Here is a 24,196-nt window from a genome sequence, read left to right on the forward strand (position 1 = left end):
GGATAATTTCATAACCACCATTACTGCTCATTTCCAGTTTGCATCATAATTCACTGCAGCTGGGTCACACAAATGGTGTCTTTGGATGTAATTTACATCTAGCACCTGGCATGTGATATCACTGGCTTGCAGTATACCCCACTACAGTAATCCTCAAGGATCAAAAACCTTGCAAGAGCCAGGGCAGTTCCACTGGATTCATGCTAAGGAACCAGAACCCAGAAGTGAAGCTTCGGAACAGACAGTGTCCTTAGAATGAGAAGTGATTTTTCACTCAACGTTATTTTCATGTGCTGTTGCCCCAAAGCAAGCGAAGGCGCTGATCCCGACTCAACATTCTGCCCATGCGGTGTTTCAAACGTCAGCTGTTTGTGCTGTAGCTGTGTCTAAACGTGTGGCTAGGATTTTTTTTACAACAGGAAAAGTGCATTTCCCCTCCTTTTCTAGAACTCAAATGTCTGAAGGGATTTTGCTCAAACTTCACAAAAAAAATCACCTGTCAGCACATACCAAGCCTGGAAAATTTTAGCCTCAAAATGAAATGTTTCAAAATGTTCTGAGCGCATGGAAAGGGGGAGATAAAATTAAACTTAACTGCAGTGGTTGCTATGAGGCGCCTGCTGCAGACGTGTGACGTAAACATCATACAAGAGTGGTGCCCATTCTTACCCCAGTGTGGAGTAAGGAAGACTCATTTGGGATCAGTGACTGAAAAGGGAGTTCTTCCTGATAAACTGAAAGAGTAATGATGCCAATGATTGTAACTCCGGCTTGCCTGGATTGTGTGAATTTTTGGAAAGCTACGGACAGTCACTTCCATGATCTATTAAGGCAGAATAAACTACAGGCTCCTGCCACCACTGAGCTCTCAGAATTCAAAGCCAAAGAGGTTTGCCACTTGCAGTTGAAGTAATTTTGCTTGATCTTAAGAGAACTTTTGGCACAGCTTGACTCTTCGATATGAATGAATTTGGACAGCTACACACGCTCCTGATACAGCTCTTAAATGGTCTCAGAGTGAAAACAGCCTCATTCCGATTCTGTATGCTCTGATCCGTGTCTTTCAAAGTGTGGGAGTATTCAAAAATCCCGACCCCCCTCAGCGGTTTTACACCGTGTAGATAGCGCTCGTGGCTGTTTCCACTGTGTACACTGATTGCAGTACAATCTCATTTAAAAGGACTCGACCCACAGCGGGGAGAGCCCTCTCGGATAACAGAGCAGAACTCCACCTTCCCCCGACCCCCAGTTCTTTCAAGGTAACAGCCAGGCTGTCATCACTTCACTGCACTCTGGGGTTTGAGAGCAGCAGCTCTTGGGCACCAGATGCCAAAGGATGTCTTGCTCTGTACCAAGGACATTCCATTACCACCCTCACTAGGGCGTGATTCTTTCCTTACCTCCTGCAGGGCTATAGTGACTTCTGGCAGGAGGACTGTGAGAATGGAAACACAAACACTCCGTGAACAAGGCTCCCTCTACACTGAGACTCTTCAGCAGTTCTGCTACCATTGCTCTAGCACTGGCATTAAGAATGGAAGCGCCACCCAAGACCAGATGTGAGTGACTGCCACCAAGCCGTCTAGACCTGCTCTGAGCCGCATTAGCCAAAACGGTGGTGAAGGACGCGTGCCCCCAGATGACGCTAGCACTTGGACGGCTGCCAGCGCAGTGACGGGGAGAAGTGGTGAATGTTCTGAGTGCAGAGTGCCTCTAAAACAGCTGTATTTTCAAGCCTGTGAACAGTGTGAATTATACCCAGATGACTAATTAGTTTAAGGCTGCAAAAAATCTTGAGGGCCATATTGTTCCAGCTTCCTGTGCTCTCAGGGGAATAACGTGTGTGCATAGCACAGGGCAGGTTAAAAATCTTAGTAGCTGGTTGCTAAGCTCTAGAGTTACCTTGAGCTGGAGAGGTCAGACCTTTGTGCAAGAAACTTCATCTTAAACTCCTTCCTGTCAAGAAAACAACCTCGAGCCTGGCCCAGAGCCCTGGCCCTGAACTCTGCTGAATGCTTTATTTCTTACTCTGTGTACACAAGCCAGTGCTCCTCCCCGATGAGAGTCCAAAGCTTCCAGGGCCCTGTGAGTCTAACGAGAGCAGGATTCTATGGCCATCACTTTTTCTTAGCTCCAGCTTTTCCCTTTTTCCCTTTGTCTTTGCCATTTGTCTCGTCCTCTTTAGGCTTCTTGATGGCCTTATAGGGGCCGATGTTGTGGCGAACCATTGTGCCTCTCCACCAGGCCTGTAGCTGGAAGCAGGAAAGAGGGAGAGTTAGTTTTCCAAAGCAAGTCAGACACTTCCCTGTTCAGAGCGGCTGGTCTTGGGGAAGTCAGCTGCCATCGCAACATGCCGCCCCATCGGCTCAGTGCTGTGGGAAAAGGGACGGGCTTTCTGATATGTTTATGTAAGAAAATTACAAGAAAATCCAAATTGTGAACTTGAGAGTGCCAGGGAATACTGCTCTGCGACACGTTCTGATCTCCAGCCTACTCCAGAGGCACCCACTGGGAGTGTCTGAACCTGGATCCCACCCTAAGTCTGCTGTCCGCCAGCTTCTCCTAGGCCAGCAGCCCGGTGTCAGCTGCCAGCGTTCTCCTCAGCACAGAGCTATTGGAGCGGGCTCCATGTGCACCAACCCTTTGCCCTGGAAACATTCCAACCGTAAGTGCTTAGCTACTAAGTGATGGGCGCTACAGAAAACCCCTCGATAAGACTTCCACGCAGTCTAGACTATAGACTAGCTGCTTCGTACGCTAGCTTACGGGCTGCACCCGGTTCAGCTGCTAGCTCAGTGTGTTATTCAAGTAAAAGGCTAGAGCAGAGGAGACCCCAGTGAGTCCTTCCAGCAAAAGCAGAAAAGGCCAGACTCAGTGTTCCGGATTTTGTCTGCCTTATATTAGAAATGCTTAAAACCCAACCTGTCCTAAAGAAGCTAACAATGGGTCCAACTCCACCTGCCTTCCTTTTGCAGGTCATGGTTAAATATTCGTCTCTCATTAGCTCTTGGGGCCCCATTTTCAAAAAGTCCCATGTGCACACGCAGTTGCCCACCTAGGCTGGGACTGCACGTGTAATTGGTACTCCCAGCCCCCACTGTGTCCGACATGCCTGTACTTGTTCTCAGCAAGTACTTCAATGCTACTTTCCTTAGCCACATTAAAAAAACCCAGCACCAGTGACCCTGCAACAAACCCTGTGAAAGGCCAGTGTGAGGCAGCTTGAAAGCAAGAAGGCTGCCAGGTACAGTGTAGACTGTGGCACCTGCTGTAAAGGGACCAATGTCCTAAGCTGTAGCAGGCTGGGCTCCTCCCTTGCACTTCCTGGCCTGCGTAGTCACTAGGTTATGGGATAGTCTGTGTGCTGAGCACGCACAGAGCATTTGTGGGGTGAGGTTCTTGCACTGAGGGCAGGAATTACATTGCAGCCCTCCCTCTGTGGCATCATCCTTGCTGCACACATGGTGTGATGGACAAAAGGCCCCCGAATCTTCACTCTGGGAGCCAAGACTTTTCCCCTTTATTTCCTTTCTGATTCGGTCGGTGGCTATTAACTGTGTGGCTGTTCTACCCAGGGAGGGACTGGAAGGGTGGGGAGAACAAACAGCAGCTTGGACATGCAGCAGACACCTCTCTTCTCCTCACGCAATGGAAGCGCTTGCTAATCCCAGGCCATGCTGGCCAAACCCTTTATTACGTGTTGCTGACTGAAAGGAGCCACTTCGCATACAGATCATTAATGAGCCATGTCACTGGTAGCACTTTCCCTTTTACCTTCTTGACGCTCTTTAATTCCAACGCATCCTGTTCTACCTTTCTTCTTGCTGCCTCCTTTTCCACCCGATCCTCAATCATGACTTGTTCGAATAACCGGCACTGCAGAAATGCACAGAGACGCTCTAGAACATGCTTCGCTTAGAAATGGACTGAGGGCATCATGATGACTTTGAATTCTGGAGCTCCCTGTACAAGGCTTGTCCCTCATAGCTTCTCCATGGGGGCTGATGTGCAAACCACGGGCCTTTCTCCCTCGGTTCCTTTCCCTGTGAGCTGTCCCAGCTCTGCAGTGCAAATGCTGCGTATAACTGTGTTCCCCATCGTAAAGCAGTAAGTTGCCCCATTAACTGAAACCTTTCATTGCCTGAACTTATCGAACCCCCTGATGTTATGCTGCAGAAAGTGTCTTGTGCGGCTTCTCGTGGAACAGGTGTTGGTAGGAAGTCACCCCAAGCACATGGGGATGTGGTAGAATGATTGGGACATAGGGATGACAACTGACCTAAGTTTTACATGCAGAATGGAAGAGGAGTTGCTCGATGGGGCAAGGAGTTGAGTGTCCTCTAACTCCACAAGCAGGCGCTTAGAACTCAGTAAACTTAAGCTATGTGCACGCTGCCCCGCAGTTCTGACTACCGGGGTGGGGACAAATAGTGTGCACTAGTGTAACCCTCTTCAACAGGACTGTGTTAATGTGAACTAGGAACCTTTTTTTAACTACTTATTTAGGAAGTTTGTACATGTTTACAAATCCTTGCCATGTAAATATCGGAAACAGAACAATCATTTCCACAGTGAGCTTCTGTTGAGAGAGATTCTGCAGGAATATTGTCATCAGCGCTTTCTGTTTAACAGGGTGTTACCATGGTTCAGAGTGAGCATCATTACAACACCGACAATATGTCATTTCTAGTGATTTGATTAGAACTAGGAACCTTTTAGTTAACGCCCACAGGAGGGAATTACGCAAGCGCTTCGGTGCCTCTGCTATTCCTGCCCCCAGAGTCCGAACTGTAGGGCAGCCAACAAGCTCTCAGAGAGAGCCCTTAGTCTGCAGCAGCCAGCGGTCGCCGGCAATGAAAGCAAGCGTGTTAAAATTCAACGAAGCCCCTCTCCCCTGGCCTAGCAATGGCTTGTGTGACCCAAGGTGAGGCACACATTGGGAAGGGAGTTGTCCTCCCTTGCCCCTCACAATAGCCATTCAATTACTTGCCACTCTCTTACATCCAAAACGGCCATAGGAAAAACAACAAACAATGGCATTTCTTGACCAAAGTCACCTGTAGAGAACAGAGGATTTATGCCCCCTGTGGCTCCCTCCGGACACCACTTGCTGGGTTGTTCCTGCCTGTTCAATTGAACAGTTCCATGGTTACTCAATCTTTTCTTCCCCATAGTTCTCTTCCCTTGTTCTGGGTGAATGAAAAGAGTGAGGGTGGGGAAGTGCCCAGCTTTTGGGATGCTGCCTGGGCAGTGACATGCTGGTTCACTGAATCCTTTAGTCCACTGCTGATCTCATACCTGCTTGGCAAGTTCCTGCAGTGCTGCTAAATCATTTGCCTTGGATGCTTTTAGAGTGTTCAGTTCTTGCTGTTTAGATTCCGTGTCCTTTTCATACTTCTCCATCCAGTATTCTAGCTTCTCTTCCAACTTCTGTTTGGGAGACAGACTGACATTTAGCACAGCGGACAGAATGCACCAGGAAGGATTAGTAATGCTACTGAAAACTTTCTATCGTCTGCTCAGTCTGCCGTCTTTCTGTAAGAGTAACATTGACGTTACACAGCACAGCAATTCCTCAGCATACCCCAACCCTTCAAAGAGCCAAAATCCTGGAGCTAGTGTTGAGCCACTCGTGGTCTGCAGCATAGGCGCCAACTTCTCCCAGCACCGGTGGGTGCTCAACCCACCCTCCGCCCTGCCCTGACTCCACCCCTGCCCCGCCCACATTCCAACCCCTTCCCCAAAGTCCCTCCCCCTATTGGACTCCTTCCCCAAATCCCCACCCCGGCCCCGCCTCTTCCCTGAGCGCGTTCCCCCTCTTACCCCTTCCCAGCACTTGCCACCGCAAAACAGCTGTTTCACAGCGGCAAGCACTGGGAGCTAGGGGGAGAAGCGGGGACACTGCGCGCTTGGGGAAGAGGCGGGGCAGAGGTGAGCTGGGGTGAGGGGGCTGGACGGGGAGCTGCTGCTGGCTGCAGAGCATCCACCAATTTTTCCCCATGAGTGCTCCAGCCCCGGGGGATATTTTGGGGGAAAGACATTTCCAAGTGGTCTCTTTCCCTGTTCTTTGTTTAAAACACTTGGTGGTGGCAGCATACTGTTCAAGGACAAGGCAAAGTTTGTACCTTGGGGAAGTTTTTAACCTAAGCTGGTAAGAATAAGCTTAGGGGGTCTTTCATGCGAGTCCCCATATCTGTACCCCAGAGTTCAGAGTGGGGAAGGAACCCTGACATGGTGGTAGTGGTGGGATCATTTTGAACGAGAGATGGTGATCAGCTAAACCCTGAGCATGTGGGCAAGACTCACCAGCCAGACACCCAGGAAAGAATTCCTTGTAGTAACTCAAATCCCACCCTATCTAGTGTCCCATCACAGGCCCCTGGGCATATTTACTGCTAATAGTCAAAGATCAATTAATTGCCAAAATTAGGCTATCCCATCATACCATCCCCTCCATAAACATATCAAGCTTACTCTTGAAGCCTTTTGTGTTCACTGCTCCCCTTGGAATGCTATTCCAGAACTTCACTCCTCTTATGGTAGAAACCTTCGTCTAATTTCAAGTCTAAACTTCCTGATGGCCAGTTTATATCCATTTGTTCTTGTGTCCACATTGGTACTGAACTTAAATAATTCCTCTCCCTGCCTGGTATTTATCTCTGATATATTTATAGAGAGCAATCATATCTCCCCTCAGCCTTCTTTTGGTTAGGATAAACAAGCCAAGCTCTTTGAGTCTCCTTTCATAAGACAAGTTTTCCATTCCTTGGATCATTCTAATAACCCTTCTCTGTATCTGTTCCAGTTTGAATTCATCCTTCTTAAACATGGGAGACCAGAACTGCACGCAATATTCCAGGTGAGCTCTCACCAGATCCTTGTATAACGCTACTAACACCTCCTTATCTCTACTGGAAACAAATCTTCTAAAATGACAGGTTTCAGAGTAACAGCCGTGTTAGTCTGTATTCGCAAAAAGAAAAGGAGTACTTCTGGCACCTTAGAGACTAACCAATTTATTTGAGCATAAGCTTTCGTGAGCTACAGCTCACTTCATCGGATGCATACTGTGGAAACTGCAGAAGACATTATATACACAGAGACCATGAAACAATACCTCCTCCCACCCCACTCTCCTGCTGGTAATAGCTTATCTAAAGTAATCACTCTCCTTACAATGTGTATGATAATCAAGTTGGGCCATTTCCAGCACAAATCCAGGTTTTCTCACCCTCCGCCCCCCCCGCCCCAAACTCACTCTCCTGCTGGTAATAGCCCATCCAAAGTGACCACTCTCTTTACAATGTGTATGATAATCAAGGTGGGCCATTTCCAACATAAATCCAGGTTTTCTCACCCTCCGCCGGGCCCCCCCCCCCCGCCCCCAAACTCACTCTCCTGCTGGTAATAGCCCATCCAAAGTGACCACTCTCTTTACAATGTGTATGATAATCAAGGTGGGCCATTTCCAGCACAAATCCAAGTGAGAAAACCATGCATCCGATGACCACTATTACCAGCAGGAGAGTGAGTTTGGGGGGGGGGGGGCGGAGGGTGAGAAAACCTGGATCTGTGCTGGAAATTGCCCAACTTGATTATCATATACATTGTAAGGAGAGTGGTCACTTTAGATAAGCTATTACCAGCAGGAGAGTGGGGTGGGAGGAGGTATTGTTTCATGGTCTCTGTGTATATAATGTCTTCTGCAGTTTCCACAGTATGCATCCGATGAAGTGAGCTGTAGCTCACGAAAGCTTATGCTCAAATAAATTGGTTAGTCTCTAAGGTGCTACAAGTACTCCTTTTCTTTTTGCAAATCTTCTAAAGACTCTCTACAGCTTAAAGGAAGGGAACAAGGGATGTTAAAATTAAAACCTTACTTCATACCTTACATTTCAAATGCTTTAACTGCTTTTCCTCCTTTTTCTGTATCTTTAATAAAAGGTTATAAAGGATTTTAATGGCATGTTTGCCATGGTACTGAGCAGGCTGAAGTCTCTATAGAGCAAACCCTGAACCTTGTCCAATGCTGTTTAATGTTAAACAGTTTCAGGGTCGTGTTAACACCTTTGACTCTTTGGGTCCTTTCTTCTGTATAAAGTAATACAACAGACATTATGGATCGTGGGCAACCTGAATTAATATAATAGACATTATGGATTGTGTGCTACCTGAGTCTATCAAAAGAGTTGTGAATTGACATTTATCCTACCCAGGCTAGGATAAAGCAAAAACAGATTGATGATTTCTATAAAGTCTTTCCTTGTCCCCTGTGTCCTACTTTACACGTGCAATACCTGGGCCTGCGAAGCTGTAGTTATACTGCATGTATTAACGCCAGCTCATGATGCTGCTGGACGTCTGACCTGTTTGCAATGAATGTACTTCAACTTAAAGCCCAATCACCTGAACATCTTGTGGTGCGGGGAGAATCCACAGTATTTGGATGAACAAATCTGTCCTATCTCAGTTTTGATTTAAAATAATCCAAAATTCAGGTAACCAGTGTTATGTTTTTAGGGCAAATGGTAATTCCAACAACAGTCTTGAAGCTGGTTGAGGAGTAGATGGACATTAGCTGTTTTCCTTAAGACACTAATTGCTACCATAGGAATAAGCTCATGTGATTTTTTTGTAAGTTGCTGCCTTAAGTGCTAATTGAAAACATTTGAGTCACCCACCATCTGTTGCTGCCTGAGGAAATTTTCTATCTCCATGTGGACTCTAATCTCCTCATCAGTTTTGATCCTCAGCATCTGTGATCAATAAAGACAGAACGGGTCAGAGGCTATCTTGGCAGGCATGTACGCATACCTTGCGAGGAGGTGCGCTGGTGAGCGACTGCTTGTAGTGGTGAATGGACAGCACTTCTGAAAGTGACAGGCCCTTGCGCTGCAGTGTCAGTAAAAAGCCAGTTCTATGTAAGAGAGTGAACTCCAGGAACGAACGGGTCGGGGAGCTGATTAGCCACATCAAAATGGTGATGTGGTATTGGCTGTTGAGGGAAGTGACATGGCATGGAGTTGGGAGCATTGGCCCAGAGCTTCCCCAGCCCTAGATGTGCACAGATACCTGCACTAAGGCATGTCCAGCATCATGGAAGAGGGGCGCACCTGTACTGTGCATACATCACAATCAGCCCCCTCTCCTCAGAGCCAGCCCTGGGCTTGTATTGATGCCCTGGGAAAACACATTTACTAGCCTCCTACACCTGCGATCAGCAAGTCAAGTCCTTTTCCCATTCGCTGGTGCACCCCATCACATTCTCCCCTCACCCTCTGCCTTCCATACTGCTCTCCATCCTCCAGCACCTATCGCAGCATTGGTGCTGGGTTCACTCGCCTCTCCTTTTCCTAGGGCCATGGCCCTGGGGCGGAGTTCCAGAAAGCCGAATCACACCGGTGGCATGGGCGGAGCCCAGCACTGCAGAGCCCAGTAGCACAGCTCACAAGACTCAGCAGCAATAGTGCGGCCAGCTCTGAGGATCTAAGGCTATGTCTACACTACAGAGCTGACCGTGGCACAGCTATACCACTGCAGCCGTGACGCTGTAAGGTCTCCCGTGTAGCCGCTCTCTCCCGCCAGCATAATTAAACCACTCCTAACGAGCGGCAGTAGCTATGTTGGCAGGAGGGCATCTCCCGCTGACATAGCGCTGCCCACACCGGCACTTCTGTCAGTCGGGGGGGTCTTTTTTCCCCCCAACGCTGACCAAAAGGAAGTTTTACCAATAAAAGTGCTAGTGTAGACAAAACCTTAGCCGCTCTTCCACTTGCATCCCTTCATTAGCGACTACCACTGGGAGCCCAGAACTAAGGCTTTGTCTACACTAGCCCTTTCGTCAGTCAGCGGTGTGAAAAAAACACCCCCGGACTGACACAAGCCCCAGTGTGAACAGTGTTATGTCAGAGGGAGAGGCTCTCCTGCCGACATAGCTACTGCTGCTCGTTGGGGGTGGTTTAATTATGCCGGCGGGAGAGCTCTATCCTACCGCCATAGAGACCTTCCAGCGGTACAGCTGTGCGGTCTGTAGTGTAGACATAGCCTGAGTCAGCCCTTCTCCCCATGCACTCTGCGCTGCTCTCTCCTTTGTACTCCGTTCTGGGTGCAGAAAGCCAAAAGCTGAGAGGAGGGAGATGAGGCATCGAGGGGTAAAAATATATATGTATATCGCACTTGACTTGAAGATGCAGTATACTGTTAGCTCTCACACCTGAACTGAAGGGGCTGGGGTGCTGTCTCTTCAAGATTCATCCTTTCTCCTGAGTGTTCATTAGGCACGGAAGATAGACTGTTTTTTGTTAACATCTGTTTATCTAAAAACTCCTTCCCCTCTCAAATGCTCAACTTTCATGCTTGCTTCTTGTCGTGTCATCATTTCACTAGTTGTCCAGGCACCATAGAACCTTCCAGCCTAGACAGGACCTGAACATCTCATTTAAAAAAATGAATGGAAAAGAAATCCCTTTTATCTTTAAAAACCACCCAGACCTCTTATCCATCAGGAGGCAGACAAAGCCAGGAGGCCATTTTTTTCCAGTTGCAAGCCTCCTCTAATGGAGGAGTGTGTATGGTCATGCCACACGCTGTGTATACATGTGCATAGAGGCCCTGCCTGAGGACTCATCCAGAAATCATTAAATCCTTGCAGCAATTCTACTGCTGGGTGATCTCTGCAACCTGCACCCTTGGGATGGGTTCCTGGAATGGGGGATCCTTCCAACCAGACACTTCTTCCTGTGGTAGAGTTCTCCTGTCAGGGGGCACGCATAGCAGCCACCTACCAGTGCTAATGGTTACAGCCATCCCATCAGCCCCATTATTTGTTGTGAGCTTGGTAAAATAATGAGCAGCCTCTGGCCTGTCCCCTCCCTACACAGCTGAATAGAAGTGGCTGGTTGTTTGAGGTCATCAACAGTGGAAACCTGCAGCTGACCAGCTTTGTCCTTGTCCTGTAATTACAGAGAACACCACCACATGGTTTTAGAGAATAGGAGGAAAACATGACCTAACGATGAGGTAGTACAATCACGACATTGCCAGAGCCATGAGAGTGTGAGGCTGCACTCGGCAGCTCTGCGCTGCCCACCGAGTCCCGGTTCTGTCTTATTGTTAACTTCAGGAGTCAAGGTGGTGGGTGAGACGGAGACGCTTGTGCCACCTGTATGTAAAACACAAACGTCTCTTTGCATGGTGAGTTACATGTTGGCTGTTTAGTGGCAATGCAATCTGCAGGCAGCCAGCTCTCGCCTTGCTAGCTGGAGATGCTTTACAAACAGGCCTAAAGACGGTGCTTACCTCAATTTCATTTAACAGGTCACTCTCTGCGTTGCTGCACTTTTTCTGGGTCTGGTAGATCTGGAGCTCTGTGTCTTTCTTCACATAGCGGCTCTCCATGTCTGTCTTGGCCTTCATCTCTTGAAGCTGATCTTTGAGGTATGCAATCATCTCGTTCCGGTTCTGAGGAATAGGCGGGAGGGAGGGGCATATGCGGGGGGCACAAAAGCAAGCTTCAAAATGCAAGTCACCTCCCCATTTCTTGTGCCCACTACTCCAGGTAAACTCACCTGTGTCCCACCTCACATGTTTCAAAATCATAGGGCTGAAGGCTTCACTCTCCCCCAGAGCGTTGTCCAAGTTCAACATGAGCTTCAAAGAGAAACCTAATTTTTAACCAACCGTATAGAAGGCAGCAAACAAAGAAGGAAGGGTGATTATCTATCTAGAGGTTGCAGTGACAGACAAGTCACCAGGACACCTGGCTTCTAGAGCCCTGATTCAGGAAGGTATTTAAGCACTTGCATAACTTTCAGTAGTTCCATTGATTTCAATGGCTTAACATGAGGCATATGCTTAAGTAGTTTCCTGAACTGGGGTCTATATCTGGCTCTGCCACAGACCCACTGTGTGAGCTTGGACAAGTCACAACCTCTGTACCTCAGTTTCCCATCTATAAAAAAAAAAATGACATCTCGGTTGTGAGAGTGCTATGGTTTAATTCTTTAGTTGCACAGAATATTGGGCTCCTTGCATGGAAGTTTTCATGTAACCCGAAAAACTAAACAATTGCAAAGCAAATTTAAGAACAGGTGAAAATTGACTCTTGCTCTGTTCATATGGGCCACTACTTCTTTGAAAGCTGATCAGGGCGGATAGTATAACTTTTGTTAAAAGGCACATGGTCGCTGGGTGAGTAAGGAGTGCTGAGAAAAAGTAGCAGGCTATGTGCTATCATCCCTTCCCTGCACACTCTCACTACAATGGAGAGCTGAGATTTTCAGCTGCAAGTTGTGTCTGAGCGCGTCCCCTGGCAGAAGGGACTCCGGAGTTGAAAGGTACTGAGCTGACGTCTGTGGCTGAGTGTGTTTCAAGATGTTTGAACGCACTGGGGAATTGAAGAATGATTAAGTTTAGGATTGGGCTTTTTAGTTTTACTTGGTTTCTCGGAGTAACCCGTGAAGATTAGAAACGCAGGATCGTAACTAAAGGAGAATTCTCTTTAATATGAAAAGCACAAGACGTGCTAAGAATCAAAAGGTCATAACAGACTAGTTTGCAGTTACGTAAGACTGAGCTTAATGCATCTGGTTCTACTTCTTGTGCCACGTGCCTTTGATTACTCAACCAGATTCTTCCTGTTTGCTTGCTGTCATGTTACAGTGGGTTCAACATTCATCAGGTGAAGCTGAAACACCGAAGTGCTGGTATTATTTAAGTGGTTTGAAGGCTCCCATCTTGTCTCTCAAGCACCACCGCATTCCTTAACTGTGTAAACAGGGGAAGATCCCCCAGAAAACAGCTTGCTCCATAGCACGGTGTTTAAAGGCCAGTGCCGCATGAGTCATTTGAAGAGAGTTCCTTTTCAGACGAGTTTGGAACCCTCAAAGGGAAAGTGCGCGCGCACTCCCATCAGATATAGCGAGGGAAAGCAAACTGTGATATAAGGCTCAAGATAATTAGGGCCCTTGGCTGAGGTTTGTGTGTGTGTTAAAGTCATGCATCCATAATTGTTTTAAGGTTTCTCAGCCCAAAGATCATTTTACAGCCCAACTGCTGTCATATGACTTGAGACAAATGACTTTATAACAAGCAGAGACAGGACCTATTTATGCTCCATAATATACCAAGGTCATCTGGTAATGGCTTGTATTTTCTTCCGTATGAAACAATGCAGCTGGTGGGGGCGCTGTTGTGCTTCCAGCAGACAGAAGGGGGAGCTTGTCACATAGCTGCATTATCAGTGGCTTTCAACCTTTTTTCCTTTTGCAGACCCCTAAAACATTTGGAATGGAAGTCCAGCTCAAACCCTTCCACTGATAGCAACTGCAGCAGGATCACACAGAGAGTGGGGTTCACTATGGTAAGCAGCCCTCAAACCATTTTAAGGCCTTATGGATTAAAACCGACACATTGAATTGAAACACATACTTGCCCCACTGTAATTATATACACATTCTAACTACTCTTCTATAGAACAGGACTATACCAAAAAGGGCTGAAGTTTGAAACATGCCATGGATCAGGCTTTCCTTGAAGATTAGGGTCATTCTATGGTTTGAAAGAAACTTGTTTTGATTTACCAAAGAGACAGCCCTGCGAAAATGGCCAACACAGCCCAACAAAGTCCATAATAGCCTGTCCATTGACTTAAATGAGCTCTGGACTGGGCCCATGCTGAGCATGCATAGTAGGAAATTTCCTTAACTCTATACAGGTGTATACGTAGATAGAGGAATACTGTGCTTGTGTGTGCCATTATTTAAATGCATACTTGTTTTAAGGAAATTGCAAACTCCTAAAGCAAAGCCAGCAGAGCTTGTGAAGTCTGTAAGACACGTCAGTCTGGATCGTTTCTTTTCCTTTTTAAAAAGCATTAGGAAATTAAATCCAAGAAATGGTTAAGGTAACATTAAGGCTATAACCACAAGGAATGAGGGGACAGAGCTTTCTCAGGGTCCAGACCAAGATTGTGGCGTGAACTCCCATAGGAACTAAGGACCATCACAAACCTCATCACCTTCCACTCCAAGTTCGAGGCAAGTTACCGTGACCTGGCTGCTCTACGGTAAACACATGGGGGTGGGGGTTGTAAAAATTTCTGAAACAAACTACTACACTGCACACACTTCTCTTCCCTGCAAGAGGATGAGAGAACAAACGTGACAAATGTTGGTCATGCTACTTTGAGCCCTTTCTAGTGCTGCATTAATATTAAGGTGCTGAGCATGGGATAAGAACCTATACAGAAAAGAATGAATAAAAGCTAAGTACCCAATCAAAATGTTAACCTACTCTCCTGCACACAAAACATTATATTATTGTTTTTCTGCTAAAGGTATGTAGTCTACTATATTACTGATTGCAGCAAAATGTATACCGTAAAATCTACAGGATGTGTAAATAGCGCTGCTGGAACTTAAAAGTTTTCATTGCCTGACTTTTGGATACTGACTGTGCAACCTTAAGGTTACATAAGCACAGTTTTTGGCATTCAATAATTAATCATCATAATCTGTATAGAATATCACCACTTCATCAATGAAAAATTAAAAAAAAAAAAGCTACAAAATGTAAGTGACCACTGCAGCAGCTATAGCTAAATGAATAAATCTTATTCCTAGAGCTGAACTAAAGTTATTAATGATGCCGGTGCACAAAGAAAAGGGAAAGAACAAAAAGAGCCTTGTTAATTTCAGCTCTATTAGAAATACAGGTGAATGAGGAATCAATGTTTGCCAAAAGGACAAAATCAGTAGGGAAGAATATTTGAGACTCATTACAGAGAATTAGGAGAGAAAAACAGCAAAATAGCCCTGTGAGTTATTAATTAGTGTCTTGTTAAGAGCTAACACAGCTCAAAAGAAGAACATACAAGGAACACACTCAGAACAATGAATTTTGTTTTCTAAATCCGTGGTTGTACCTGCTTGCTTCTGTTTTCTCTTTCACACTCAGTCCAAAGACTGGAGACTGCTGGGGGGCTTTAGGCCCTACCTCCATCTATTGTCGCTGCTCAAAATGTTCCATAATCAATATGCTTTTTTTTAATTAGTTGGCAATGTGCCAAATCATTAAAGTCTCAGTTAAAGCTGCCTATCAGAAATTCATCAATGAAATGAATTGAAATCATTCTCCCAGGAGACCTAATCAGAGCAGGTCATTTTTTAGCAATGGGAGGAAAGCAGGATTTGAAAGTAGCTTCAGCTTGATTTGTTATCAAGGATCAAGCTGTAAGAGGACTTTAAGCTGGAAAGAAAATGACTGCAGGCCACACTTTGTGAGGCTGATCGCAAAGACGGAAGGGAGGTACTCAAAGATTAGAAGGTAAAGGCTGAAAAACAGGATCATCACCTACAGCCAACGCAAAAAAGTTTAACAAAGCTGAGGCCAAAGAAAGCTCCAGCGGGTGATGCGCTTTTCCTAGCGCTGGAAAGAGCTGTGGAAACTACATTAAAACAGAACATCATGCGTAAGTTGGGCTTCTAGAGCACTGACTTTGGCACCAGCTCTGCTCCTTATGTTGGTAGAGTGCATGGAGAGCATTACCCGATGGGGGTCCTGAATCGGAATGGGAGGAGACAACATGTGCTAAGAAATGGACAAAATATAATCTTCAGGTGACTGCCACACTGCCTGAGGCCAAATGAAACAACTAATTTATTTCTTTTAACTGCCAAACAGAGGTCAACAGATTTTTAAGCTGTTCCGTTTTCCCCCTTAGGGCCTGGATATAGGCTTGAGTCCCAGTTTCAGCAACAGAAAAGAAATATCTATTCTATAAAAATTCTATATCTAGAAATATCTATCTTTTGCAGACTAGTCTCTGACCTCAGATTCCTTTAGACGTAGTGCCAAACTGAAGACACTGAAATCCTCTAGAAAAGTAATCCTCACTCTCCATTTCTCCTGGAAAACCTTTGACCTCCTGTGTCTGTCCTTCCTTGGTTCACTACCTACCTTGTAACCATTTGTTCCTTCAATATTGCCTTCAGTGGTTCCTCCTTTCTACAAGGTTCACCTGGGTTCTTTTTGTCGCCTCCTTTTCTTCCTCCTACACTTATTTATTTCATCTGCCCCCATTTGTCTCTTCTAGCACCTCTATGTTGATGATTCTCAAATCTACTTTTCACTTCAACATTTCTTCCTGTCTCATTGATATCACGTTTGAAGTTTCTGCTGTTTCCCCATACTGTACACAGTTATATCTGAGCTCCTGGTCTTTCCTCCCGAACCTTCTCTTCTCCTATACCAATACCATCCTTGTCAGACTTGCAACCATGGGGGCATTTTTCAGTGGCTCTTGCTCTTCCATGCGCATCTAGGCTCTCACCAAGTCCTGCTGCTTCTTCCTCTTCAACTTTTATAAAAAGAAGCCCTTCCTCAATGCGCCTTCAACTTCAAATGTTCTTCCACACCCAAGTAATCTCCTGGATCAACTACTGCTAAGTCCTCCCCTCTGGACTCCCTGTTTTCCATCTCGCTCACCTCTAGTCCATCAAGAATACTGTTGATAAAATGACCCTCATTTGCCACTCAACCAGATCACTCTTTTATACAGATTCTCTGCTGCCTCCTCCTCACAGTGTCAGATTCTTGTCCTTGCCTTCAAGGCCCTGCATGGCTCTGCCTCTATCTCTGCTGGTTTCTTTTCGCACACCCCTCACTCCATCAGTGTACAGCAGCATCACTCCCTTCATTTCCTTCTCACTCTCTCCTCTTCATGCTTTCTCCCTTATGCCTGGATCAACCCTTTATCACAGAATATTATGTCCCCACCATCTTCATTAACTTCTTCCTTAGAACCTACTTATTCTACTAGGCCTTCAAATACTAATCCCTGTGATTATTATGCCATCCCGATCCCAATTAACACCATCCTCTGGGTTTCCCACTGCATTCAGATCTGATCTGTGTCTCTCTTAGATTGTAAACTTCCTGAGGAAGAGACTATTATATCTCTACAGCACTGATTGGTGCTTTGACAGTAATTAACGATCATTCAACACCCAGAACACTGGTGATGTAGCTATACTCGCTCTTGTTTTCTTTATATTTTTCCTGCCTGCCCCAAAATGAGAGAATGTTACATGTGTGCTCACACCCTTTCATCGGAGACTGCGAACCTCCCTAGGAAGGAGAGGTCCCAGTCTGGGCATGCTCAGTAACACATTTCCTCTTTAGCATGCTGCCCATCTCAAATATTCTTACCTGAAGTTCTAAATCCTTTTCTTTCTTGACATCTTGTAGCTGTTTCTGGAGGGACTTTATCTCCTTCCTTCCTTCCTCCTCCCTAGAGGAAAAAGCAAGAGGGAAAACCTACATTCCTTGAATACAGAACGAGAAAGTAGGGTTAGCTTTCCCCAGGAAGGGAACTTCCTCCCTTCTGATGCAGTGTTGCAGCTTACAAAACACAGCCCTGCTCCTCCTGCTTGCCCTGAGAGCTTGTAGGTTGGAAAGCTCCCCAGGACTTTGCAGTACCATAGGGTGAGCCATCTTTCCTTGGTTGGTTGGCAAATAGGCAATTTTCTGTCCACTTTAAGCTTCAGGGAGGCTATGTATCTGAAAGTCAAACTGGGATGTGATTGTAGAGCTGATGACATGGTAAATAAATCCACAGTGCAGTGATGTATGCATAGCTCACGTACCACTGCTGAGCCAGACAGGTGGGACTGATTGGGAGAATGAAGCAAAAAATGTAGAATTCTTCCAACAGAAGCCTGTACAGATTCCACAAAGACTTGATTTATTTGGTTGAGAGGATGGAGGAAAGAATCTTACTATTTGGGGACAGCTTTTATACTAAAATCCCACAAATTTCAATGTAGGGGCATGTCCCTAATCACTGCCCATTTCCAGATTACACGGGCTTTAGTTTTTGTATAAGACTATTTTTGTTAAGGGTGAACTGAAAAGTATATTTTAAAAAACAAACCTGTTCATATTCTCAAATCAGTAAGGGGAGATGTATGGACACCAAAATTGACAAAGATGTTTACATTTTAAAACAAAATCACGGTAGTCTTTGGTGCAGGCATACGTTCTGTTATTGATGGGCAATTTGAATTTTTTTTTATTTGCACAAGCTTCCCATTTTCCCTTCACAAAAGAAGAAAAAAACAGAATCTGTGCCTTAACATGTATAGCCGGTAGCTTTCCAGCTTGTGTTACCGTGGCCCTTGTCACTCCGATTTTTTCCTAAGGTTTTATGCTTATAATCTAATATCCATACAGGGCCATGGGTGCATATGGCACTTCATTCATTAAGCAATTTAACAAGTCCCTGCCCTGAAGAGCTTACACTCCAACATACATTCCATAAGACTACTTTTAGACGCACACATTGACAGTTAAAAATCAAACTTAGATTTCTCTGTAGATGTCCAGAAATCCGGGGGGTTCCGGGCTTTTGTATATACTGCAATAAATAATCTCTTTGTAATGTTCCCTAGTCCGCTTTAATATAGTACTGTTTCAAACAGCACTACCTTAAAGCGCACTAAGGAACCCTTAGTGTCTACACAGACCGATTAATCCACAACATATTGGTGCGCTTTAGAAATCACACCTCTTTAGTCCACATTTTACTAAGGGTTTAGACAAACCCTTAGATACATGTAACCATTTCTGGGGTTTATTGGTGTTGGGATGTTTTTATCGACTGGACAAAACCAAAAACCAGAAGCCATGTTCTACTGGAAGACATATAGGGCTCACTCCAAAAAAGCGCAAAGGAAGGTGAACCCTTAGCACTGATTAGACACGTCTAATGGGTGGAGAATAAACTGAGATGCCATTTTCAGGTGTAGTAATTTGTCCATTTTCTGCTTGAAATATCCGATGGTTATTCCACAGATAATCACCACTCATTTTATTTCTGTCCACTGCCTGGGGAAGCAGAATAGATCCCTCTAGTTTTAGATAGGGGACAACTGTTGTACGCAGCAAGTATCCATTTGAGGAAATTAGACACTTCACACGTAGGCCTCTTCTGCACTGGGGATTTGCCTTGATCACAGCTGTTGGTGGCCACCACTGTAGCTGCTTAAAGCCACAGTGTGCACTACTGGTGCTTACATTTGCTTGAAATCAAGGTAAGCTTCACCCATGCAAATCGCAGCATTGCCTCCTGTTTGCTACACAGAGCAAAGTGGCCTTAAAACAGTGGAAAATGCTGGTGGTGAATTCCCATCATGTGAGAGCTGCCAGCTTGGCTGATACACCTGGGATTAAACTGAGGACCTCCAGAGCCAAAAAGCACGACCTACAGCTTGAGCTGTACTTGGGGCTGTAACAGACTCCTATTTGCTGAAGATCACTACAGAGGGGAACCTGTAACACACTCACCAGTGGATTACACTTATTCATAGATACCAAGGTCAGAAGGGACCATTATGATCATCTAGTCCGACCTCCTGCACCATGCAGGCCACAGAACCCCATCCACCCACTCCTGCGAAAAACCTCTCACCTATGTCTGAGCTACTGAAGTCCTCAAATTGTGGTTTAAAGACTTCAAGGAGCAGAGAATCCTCCAGCAAGTGACCCGTGCCCCATGCTACAGAGGAAGGCGAAAAACCTCCAGGGCCTCTTCCAGTCTGCCCTGGAGGAAAATTCCTTCCTGACCCCAAATATGGGGATCAGCTAAACCCTGAGCATGTGGGCAAGATTCACCAGCCAGATACCCAGGAAAGAATTTTCTGTAGTAACTCAGATCCCACCCTATCTAACATCCCATCACAGGCCATTGGGCCTATTTACCATGAATATTTAAAGATCAATTAATTGCCAAAATCATGTTATCCCATCATACCATCTCCTCCATAAACTTATCGAGTTTAATCTTAAAGACAGATAGGTCTTTTGCCCCCACTGCTTCCCTTGGAAGGCTATTCCAAAACTTCACTCCTCCGATGGTTAGAAACCTTCGTCTAATTTCAAGTCTAAACTTCCCAATGACCAGTTTATATCCATTTGTTCTTGTGTCCACATTGGTACTGAGCTTAAATAATTCCTCTTCCTCTCCAGTATTTATCCCTCTGATATATTTATAGAAAGCAATCGTATCTCCCCTTAACTTTCTTTTAGTTAGGCTAAACAAGCCAAGCTCCTTGAGTCTCCTTTCATAAGACAGGTTTTCCGTTCCTCGGATCATCCTAGTAGCCCTTCTCTGTACCTGTTCCAGTTTGAATTCATCCTTCTTAAACATGGGAGACCAGAACTGCACACAGTATTCCAGGTGAGGTCTCACCAGTGCCTTGTATAACGGTACTAAAACCTTCTTATCCCTACTGGAAATACCTCTCCTGATGCATCCCAAGACCGCATTAGCTTTTTTCACAGCCATATCACATTGGTGGCTCATAGTCATCCTATGATCAACCAATACCCCAAGGTCCTTCTCCTCATCTGTTACTTCTAATTGATGCGTCCCCAGCTTATAACTAAAATTCTTGTTATTAATCCCTAAATGCATAACCTTACACTTCTCACTATTAAATTTCATCCTATTACTATTACTCCAGTTTACAAGGTCATCCAAATCTTCCTGAATGATTTCCCGGTCCTTCTCTAAATTGGCAAAACCTCCCAGCTTTGTATCATTTGCAAACTTTATTAGCACACTCCCACTTTTTGTGCCAAGGTCAGTAATGAAAAGATTAAATAAGATTGGTCCCAAAACTGATCCCTGAGGAACTCCACTGGTAACCTCCCTCCAACCTGACAGTTCACCTTTCAGTAGGACCCACTGTAGTCTCCCTGTTAACCGATTCCTTATCCACCTTTCAATTTTCATATTGATCCCCATCTTTTCCAATTTAACTAATAATTCCCATGTGGCACGGTATCAAACGCCTTACTGAAATCTAGGTAAATTAGATCCACTGCATTTCCTTTGTCTAAAAAATCTGTTACTTTCTCAAAGAAGGAGATCAGGTTGGTTTGGCACGATCTGCCTTTTGTAAAACCATGTTGTATTTTGTCCCATTTACCATTGACTTCAATGTCCTTAACTACTTTCTCCTTCAAAATTTTTTCCACAACCTTGCATACCACAGATGTGAAACTAACAGGCCTGTAGTTACCCGGATCACGGTTTTTTCCTTTCTTAAAAATAGGAACTATGTTAGCAATTCTCCAATCATATGGTACAACCCCTGAGTTTACAGATTCATTAAAAGTTCTTGCTAATGGGCTTGCAATTTTGTGTGCCAATTCCTTGTCTAAGGTAACTCTCTGCTGATGGAGGCAGCTCTGCCATCTCTGTGCTCCCAGTCCCCAGTAGCATAAGAGGAGACAGGGAGCATGTCAGTAGCATTCTGGTGGCAGGACATGGGCAGGAGGGGGCATTCTCACTGTAGACAGGGCAGTAGGCCCAGAAGTGACTTCTCTCCCTAAATATAATGTAGTAAATGTTTATGAAATACACAGCGATGCTCAGATGGAAGAAGCTATGTTCTCTTGTATACTGTAAGTTAGAACATGTACTCGGGAGCAGTGGTGATTGAAGCTGGGAAAATGCCTAACACAACCCTAACCTGATGATGGTGGTGTAGAAGTTAAACTTCTTCTCCTCTTCTCTCTGCACAGCTTGCAACAGGCTCTGAAACGTTCCTGAATTCTGCATTTCCTGCAAAGTGTCTGCAATCACATCGCTCACATACTGCCTGCCGACAAGAACGAGGAACACAACAGCAGCTTAGACAAAGATGTTATTTTCTGGCAATTCAATGCCTGGCTCAAACATACAGACCCTGTTATTGTTCACTGCTAAAAAAGTTACAGTAACGTAATGTCCTGCTTCTCTTCTGTTCAGGTTCTTACACCAAATCCAAGGCTTTTCGTCGACACTACAAAGTTTTGCTGGCATAGCTATAATGGCTAGGAGTGCGAAAAAAATCACTCCCCTTACCCATGCCAGCAAAACCTTTGGTGTAGACAGAGTTAGGTTTCCCACTATAACTCCCACTTGTGCATCTGGAATATTGTGTAGAATGGTGGAGGAGTTATGTTTATGCCTTAAGAACATACAGTGTGGTTGAGTTATCATTTAACTTTTATATTACAGTAGCACTAAGAGGCCCCACTCAAGATGGAAACCCATTGTGCTAGGTGCTGTACAGACATTTACACAAACATGGTCCCTGCCCTGAAGAGCTTACAATTTACCAGCATGTAGAATTTCCTGATGAATATGTGATTACATTCTCAGTGGCAATTTTGCATTCATTTGGGAATTTTTTTGCACTGAATTTCCTTGAACTCGTTCATTTGACTTTGCTGCTTAATTATACAGGCCAAGATTTTGTAATATATGCACCTAATGTTAGACTCCTTAAATCAATGAGCTGCTATGTGCTCAGCACTCTTTCAAATCAAGCCATCTAATTAGGAGCCTAAAATATGGGCTAACATCATCTTCCCTTTTTTAAGAAAATCTTGGCCTTGGTGTTCATTAGCTGTTCTGTAAAGCAGGATCGAGTGCACAGTAGTAACAGTGCTACAGTGACATCATATGAGACATTAATTGACTGAGCTCAAGAGACAATGCTCAGCCTGTTAAACTAATTTCACTAATAAACTAATATTTGCTAGAGAAACCTTGATTCCAAACATTCAAACACCAGTACTGGATGGCTCCAGGGATGAATTATTGAAAGGTCATCAGTTTGGATTCTATTAAAGTGACCAAAAGTCATTAATGCTAGGCCATACTTTGCAAACCTTTGAGAAATTAGTTGGTAGTGTCAGTCCATTCCCTGATGGATAGGTATCCTAGTTCCCAAACCACAGTAAATGGCCTCCTTGCTGTCAGTCTAAGCAGAAGCCAGGGTCTTGAAGACTAAACTCCCTATTCCCTCCAGGTTAGGGTTGAAGTACATTAGCAAGGAGGAGAAGGGAAGCGTATACTGCTGCTATCTGTTCTGGAGAGAAATGAAGGACTTCACAGTCTTCAGGTCTGTCATCTGGCACCTCTCATTAAAAGCCACAGTCCTCTCTGATCACTCACCTATCAGCTTGAACTTTTCTGAGGTTATCGGAGGACACAGCACTCTGTTTTGCAGCCCTACTAAAAAGATGATTGGCCCTTTTTAGATCTCCACTTGTCTCCTGCAGCTGCTGCCCCAGTTCTGTGAACTTCAGTGACTCAGAGGGAACTGTTGGCCTGTTCTCTGACTTTGCTGACATGAGCTGTTCAAACTTAACCCCCAACTCCTTCTGGCTCTTGGTGATTTCACTAATTTCTTGGGCATCAATCTACAAGGGAACAAAAGAGATTTATGTGCATAAGGGACAGAAGAGAAATGAAAAACTCTGCAATGTTATGTAACAGAAGAGGAAAAAGTTGATTAAACAGTAAACTAGATTAGAATCATGCCTACAGCCATTGATAGAGTGTATTAAATTACACACCAAAGAGACGGGAGTCTGATATCCAAAATAATGCAATCTTTACTTATAATGTATGCTTGATTTTGCAAAGACCTTTATCCCTCCTTAACTTTAAGCACAGGAGCATAGGCCCATTGAGATCAATGGGACTATTCAAAGTGTGTAAAATTAAGCATGTGCAAAGGCTGGTGCAGGACAAGGACCAAGGTGAAGACTGAGGAGAGAGGAAGGGTCACCCTGTCATCTATTTCTCATTTAATTGCCACCAGCATCACCTAGAGCTTGCCTGCCTGCCTTATTTCTATATCAATCACTGTGCGTTGTGCTGCCTTCTTAATAGAAGTATAAGTGCTGGGTGAATGTGTTTGTTTAGCGGTTTTGTGTGGTGGAGTAAATACAACAAGAATCAGGAGGGGAAATTCAAAATATTGGCCACTACCTTCGTAACAAGCTATATGGAAACATTTTGGATATTTTAGGGCAGCCTAAGGTATGAGTTGGAAAACAAACAGAGATCCTCTGCTGATGTAAATTATCATAGCTCCATTGAGTTAGGGCAGTTAACCAGCTGAGGTGTGTAGGTGTATTTGTGTGAATAGGTATATAAATTGTATACACTAAATGTATACAGACAGGTGCAAATAAAAAAAATTACTTTAAATTAACAATATTAAAATAGATTGAATCTCAATCTAAGTGACTGAGCTCCAGAAAAACCTGAGCGTGGCAAAGAAACTGCTTTAATGTAATGTAGTATCTACAGGCACTTTGACAGGTACCTTAAAATCCCTGGGATAGTTCAATT

At 44.8% G+C, this 24,196-nt stretch overlaps 1 protein-coding gene and 1 long non-coding RNA gene across 2 annotated transcripts in view; one reads left to right on the forward strand and one right to left on the reverse strand.

Moving 5' to 3' along the window:
• Positions 1 to 2,057: 2,057 nt before the first annotated feature.
• The window catches only part of DRC9 (dynein regulatory complex subunit 9), a 36,427-nt gene continuing 14,288 nt past the window's right edge, over positions 2,058 to 24,196 (reverse strand). The window contains exons 3-10 of the mRNA XM_077826158.1: positions 23,009 to 23,256; positions 21,537 to 21,665; positions 17,209 to 17,290; positions 11,299 to 11,460; positions 8,682 to 8,756; positions 5,299 to 5,430; positions 3,775 to 3,876; positions 2,058 to 2,252 (exon numbers count right to left, since the gene is read on the reverse strand). Of these exons, the coding sequence (XP_077682284.1) occupies positions 2,118 to 2,252; positions 3,775 to 3,876; positions 5,299 to 5,430; positions 8,682 to 8,756; positions 11,299 to 11,460; positions 17,209 to 17,290; positions 21,537 to 21,665; positions 23,009 to 23,256 (1,065 nt within the window). The 3' untranslated portion in view covers positions 2,058 to 2,117. The remainder of the gene's footprint in view (positions 2,253 to 3,774; positions 3,877 to 5,298; positions 5,431 to 8,681; positions 8,757 to 11,298; positions 11,461 to 17,208; positions 17,291 to 21,536; positions 21,666 to 23,008; positions 23,257 to 24,196) is intronic.
• Positions 6,778 to 22,524, forward strand: LOC144270004 (uncharacterized). The gene is made up of 4 exons (XR_013347092.1): positions 6,778 to 6,859; positions 11,317 to 11,436; positions 13,270 to 13,360; positions 21,589 to 22,524. It is a non-coding gene; the product is annotated as an uncharacterized LOC144270004 (long non-coding RNA).

Source organism: Eretmochelys imbricata, chromosome 9, assembly GCF_965152235.1.
Source record: "Eretmochelys imbricata isolate rEreImb1 chromosome 9, rEreImb1.hap1, whole genome shotgun sequence".
Taxonomy (NCBI): domain Eukaryota; kingdom Metazoa; phylum Chordata; order Testudines; family Cheloniidae; genus Eretmochelys; species Eretmochelys imbricata.